The following is a 4610-nucleotide window of genomic DNA, read 5'->3' on the forward strand; positions in this document are numbered from 1 at the left end:
TTGGCCGAGCCATCCGCATGAATAGCCTGCACTTCGGCGGAAATCAAATCGCCCTCGACGAAGAACTGACGAATCAGCAACTCGTCTTCTTCTAATTTTCTTCTCTGAATGCCGCCGGGAAGATAAATTGCCGATAGCTGCAGGGTAGCCGGTTGTTGGCCATTTAAATCGATGGCCCACTTTCGTTGACAAACCCTGATGACTCGGCCAACGATGACATCCCCGATTTCGCCAAGGTATCTTTGGAATTTACAAAAGCTTAAAGTACCTTGCCTTTGGAGGGATAACTCGTATAAGTTTGTTGATGTACTCGACATTTCCAGCAACCGTAGACAAGATGGATGAATTTGAACTGTCGAGAATGGTACCGTTTCCACAAATAAACGACTCTATGTCGTTTGTGATAAGATCTCCGGGCGTGTAAAACGAAGAAGACGAGATGGGAGGCTTCCGATCGTGTATAAGCTTATTGCTGCCATGCACCAAAAGCTCGTGTATCCAATTTGAGGCCATGGGGATGTATAAATAATTAAAATCCGGTCCGATAAATTATTTAAGGGAATAAAAATTTGCATGTACCCTAAAACGGATATCCATGCACCTTAAAGCAGATATCCATGCACCTTAAAGCAGATATCCATGCCGCCCCGCCAAGCGGACAAATAATTTGTTTTCAACAATCAAGCGAAGCATACAAGCTATTATTGGCGGCGTAAAATTTGCAATTGCATATTTAATTAAACCTTGCGCCGCTCTGCATTAAAAATCACATATCTGTTGCGGATACACGCTGCTTAAATGGTCTGAAGCTTGGAAAATTATATACATCAGTTTAGTTATGTTCAGCGGGTTGTTCAGAATTTTGCGGGCTTTCGTTTGGAGGCTCGAGCGCAACACTGGCTCCGTTAGACGGATCGGGCAACATTTGGCACTCATCATCTGCATCAAACCAGGATTGTTCGACGGTTTCTTTAACGCGCTTCACGTATTCTTGGCGGTTTTCCATGTAAAGTTGGGCCGCGTGTGCGTTAGCAGGGCTGTTTGGATTTGGATCGTGCAAAAGCGACTGGATACTTGTCAGTATTGAGGAAACATCATAGCTGGGGCTCCAGCGATTCTGAAGAATGTCCAGGCATAGCTGGCCATCGGGATAAACATTTGGATGGAACATCTTGGAGATAAATTTTACCGATGGCGGCTTGTTGGGATAGCTTTCGTCGAACCGGAGGACCAGGCGAAACGTTCCATCCTCAAATGGGGTATCCTCGGGGCTAAAATGAGCGCAAGATGCAATACCCGAATATTACGGCCTGCCAAAGCATGATGTTGTCCGAAAGCGGCGATCCCGCAACTCCTGGCGGCGGGTCTTGCTGAATGCATCGGAAATCTCGCATCAAACGGCGACGGCAGGGAGTTGACATTATTAATATTTGCTTGCAGGTTTTGAATTTAAATTCCATCGATAAACTTGTAAAATGTTGCTTTTAATTTGTATTTTCATGACCATCCCTTCAAAGTCAGATTCATCGTTGCCGACATCTGCTTTTGCCTCGTCCTCTTGTTCTTCTTCGTCTTCTGAAAAGGAAATACGCATATCAAACGTTCAGGACGTACAGTATCCTTTTTGGATCCACTTTTTCTCGGGCGGCATCGCTGGATCCGTCAGTGCTGTGATAACGTGCCCACTTGAGCTAGTCAAGACTAGGTTCCAAAGCTCGCAATATTACACCGAAAATGTAAAATGGAGCTTCCGGAAAAATCTATTTCGAGCCACCTTTGGCCACGTGTCTACCACCCTGGGAGCGCTTCGGTATTTTGCTATTTTCATTTCTAGATTGATTTATTTAAACGAGGGCTTTTTCTCCTTGTGGAAAGGCGTTGGCGCCACATTGGTCGGTGTCATGCCTTCAAGGGCAATCTATTTTTCTTCCTATCAAACGTGTAAAACTCATTTTAGTCAATTTTTCTCCAACGGCATAGAAAGTGCCCCAATTCACATCGTATCTGCCATTTCAGCAGGTATGCATGTTTCATTCTCATTTTCAATGCTAGGAATCGTTACCACCACAGCAACAAATCCAATTTGGTTGGTTAAAACTAGAATCCAGCTTCAGTCGACCCCAAAGATTTATAAAAATTCTTTTGATTGTCTCAGAAAAATCGTTCGTAACGAGGGTCCGTTGGCGCTGTATCAAGGAATGACAGCATCCTATTTGGGGTGCGTCGAGGGGGCGATTCAATGGGTCCTTTATGAAAAGCTAAAGGCTTTTTTTAAAGAAAAATCAAAAGCATCTTCCGAAAGCGGTTCCGGAAAGGCAGCCTTTTTTGCGGCAGCAATTTCTAAAGTCGTAGCGTGTTCCCTGACGTATCCCCATGAGGTTTTACGAACTCGACTGCGCCAAGGGGTGGTTGGAACGCCAACTCAAATTAAGGCTCCATATAAAGGCTTGGTGTCCACTATTCGAAGGATTTACACCGAAGAGGGAATAGCACCATTTTATGGCGGCATGACTGCCCATCTCCTTAGAGTCGTTCCCAACGCGGCAATTATGTTCCTTTGTTATGAGCTTCTTGTTAGCTCAATATCTTACAAATATGGCTGTAAAGAAAATTTTGCTTCCTCGGAAAAGGAAGAACTAAAGGCAGTATAAGTATAAAGCGCCACGGCAGCGACCGTGGGAGGTTGTAAACGTAATAATTTAACAAATAAATTTATTGTAATTCTTCAAGCTCCATTTTGTCAGCACACAAAGCTTTGTATTTCAGCCTCCAAAGACCTTTTGGAAATGCTTGAAGAAAGTGCTCTTACAACGTCTTTGGAAGATATACAAGGGGCTGATTGTACAATGGTTTCCTTTGGCTCTACAATGGTTTCCTCTGGCTCTACAATGGTTTCCTCTGGCTCTACAATGGTTTCCTCGACTTGGCCAGCGTATATCGTTCCAAGTTCATTGTTCTCAAAAACAATGGATGAGCAAAACCCATCCGTCGATGAAATAACGAGAACAATGGAGTCATCTTTGCATATCTTGGTCCAGCAAAGATCGGTGATCGCGGCAAAATGCATGCCATTCAACACAACCAACGGAGAAGCCCGATCGGTGCGGTATATAATAACGGAATCTTGCGTTCCAACTGCAAATACCATTGCATATGGTAGAGATATCAACGACGTTCCGCCGATCAGCTGAAACAAACTTGGATGGAATCGAACAACAACCGGCGCCTTATCAAATGGCCCCAGAACAATAGAAGGCATAGCCTGAGCAGTGCTTGAAGGTTACAAATCCGATATGGTGTTACGTTAATAAACTAGCGCGGGAGTACAAAAATAGACACAAGTGTTGCCGCCTAGCAAAGGGAGACGTCGCATCTGCAATGATGCCGCATGGGGTGGCCAAAATAGACCCATCTGGGCTAAACGAAAGCCTTCGGAAAAATGTGACCAACGTTTCATCGTTGAACAGTTTTGCATAAGTGGGTTTGCCTGAAACTTCGGCGCATTGATTAGAGGGCACACGAGATAGAATGTGTATGCATTTGGTTGAGAATTTCTTATGATTTTCATAGGAATAAACCTTTACGGATCTCAAAATTACGAGAAACATCCGGTACCTGTCGCTGCTTTGGGTTGCAAAAAGAAATCCAAGCGGATCTAAGCTAATGCCTTGCACAAAATGAGAATGATCGCGAAGTATCCTTGTTATTTTTCCTAACGGATAGCAAGCGTGTGCATTACCTGTAGAGTAGCACCAAATTACGGTATTGTTGTTGGTCAGGGCCAGGATGATAAAACTGCCGCAAGGGGACCACTTTAGATCGTAGATGTCTTCAGAGTCAGCAATCCTTCAATTAATGCAAAGACAAACCTGCAAATGACGATAGGATTCCACGTCTCTTGGTTTTCCGAGCCATTCTGATCAGACGCATCTGTCGAGGCCATGCCAAGTTCAGCATTTGGAGATCGCGCCTGAAGTGACCAAAGGATCAAAAGAGCGCCTAGAAATAGCCAAAAAATCGATACCATCACCGGCAGAGGCAAGAATGGTTTCTACAAATTAGCAAACACAAGTGGGAAACCTTTTGGGTGAAAAGATATCGAGTTTACTGCCTTTGTGTGTTTGTGCAGCGAACTGAGATGAACAATTTGATATGAATCTGAGAACGTCCAGACCTACATATTATGAGCCGATGTTACTCTGATAGAGTTGTCAGCACCTGCAGAGGCAAATCTGAACACAGAATCACTGCATAGTGCATAGATGGGCTGTTTTTCATGCCAATACACCTCAAGCAGTTTGGCTTTCATTAATTTTAATTTTAATTTCTTTGTTGAAATGGCTGTTCACTCGACTTTTTCTTCCGTCTCCACCTCCACCCCGGCTTCTTCTGCTTCCTCTTCCTCGTTGCTACTTTCGATTTGCTCCGGTTTGGGGAAATACAAAACCACTGGCGAAAAAAGTGATCTGAAGACCGAATATATTTTTGATAAAGAAATTAAAATTAAAATTAATGAAAGCCAAACTGCTTGAGGTGTATTGGCATGAAAAACAGCCCATCTATGCACTATGCAGTGATTCTGTGTTCAGATTTGCCTCTGCAGGTGCTGA

At 43.8% G+C, this 4610-nt stretch overlaps 5 protein-coding genes across 5 annotated transcripts; 1 reads left to right on the plus strand and 4 right to left on the minus strand.

Moving 5' to 3' along the window:
- Positions 1–513, minus strand: DI09_213p10 (uncharacterized protein; the record flags this gene model as incomplete). Its single annotated transcript, XM_013383055.1, has 2 exons — positions 1–240; positions 269–513. Coding segments are annotated over 2 exons (485 nt in total), but the record flags the coding sequence as incomplete, so codon positions are not given.
- A 319-nt stretch (positions 514–832) lies between these two features.
- DI09_213p20 (ubiquitin-conjugating enzyme) lies at positions 833–1421 on the minus strand (the record flags this gene model as incomplete). Its single annotated transcript, XM_013383056.1, has 2 exons — positions 833–1271; positions 1297–1421. 2 exons carry the CDS (start codon positions 1419–1421, stop codon positions 833–835), a joined length of 564 nt encoding a protein of 187 aa, XP_013238510.1.
- A 78-nt stretch (positions 1422–1499) lies between these two features.
- Positions 1500–2651, plus strand: DI09_213p30 (uncharacterized protein; the record flags this gene model as incomplete). The annotated part of the gene is made up of 1 exon (XM_013383057.1): positions 1500–2651. The coding sequence occupies one exon, from the start codon at positions 1500–1502 to the stop codon at positions 2649–2651; it is 1152 nt and encodes a 383-aa protein (XP_013238511.1).
- An 89-nt stretch (positions 2652–2740) lies between these two features.
- DI09_213p40 (uncharacterized protein) lies at positions 2741–4027 on the minus strand (the record flags this gene model as incomplete). Its single annotated transcript, XM_013383058.1, has 3 exons — positions 2741–3272; positions 3304–3846; positions 3870–4027. 3 exons carry the CDS (start codon positions 4025–4027, stop codon positions 2741–2743), a joined length of 1233 nt encoding a protein of 410 aa, XP_013238512.1.
- A 24-nt stretch (positions 4028–4051) lies between these two features.
- Positions 4052–4309, minus strand: DI09_213p50 (putative WD repeat-containing protein; the record flags this gene model as incomplete). The annotated part of the gene is made up of 2 exons (XM_013383059.1): positions 4052–4174; positions 4199–4309. 2 exons carry the CDS (start codon positions 4307–4309, stop codon positions 4052–4054), a joined length of 234 nt encoding a protein of 77 aa, XP_013238513.1.
- Positions 4310–4610: the final 301 nt, after the last annotated feature.

The sequence above is a fragment of the Mitosporidium daphniae genome, assembly GCF_000760515.2.
Source record: "Mitosporidium daphniae strain UGP3 chromosome Unknown contig-213, whole genome shotgun sequence".
NCBI classification, from domain to species: Eukaryota; Fungi; Microsporidia; genus Mitosporidium; species Mitosporidium daphniae.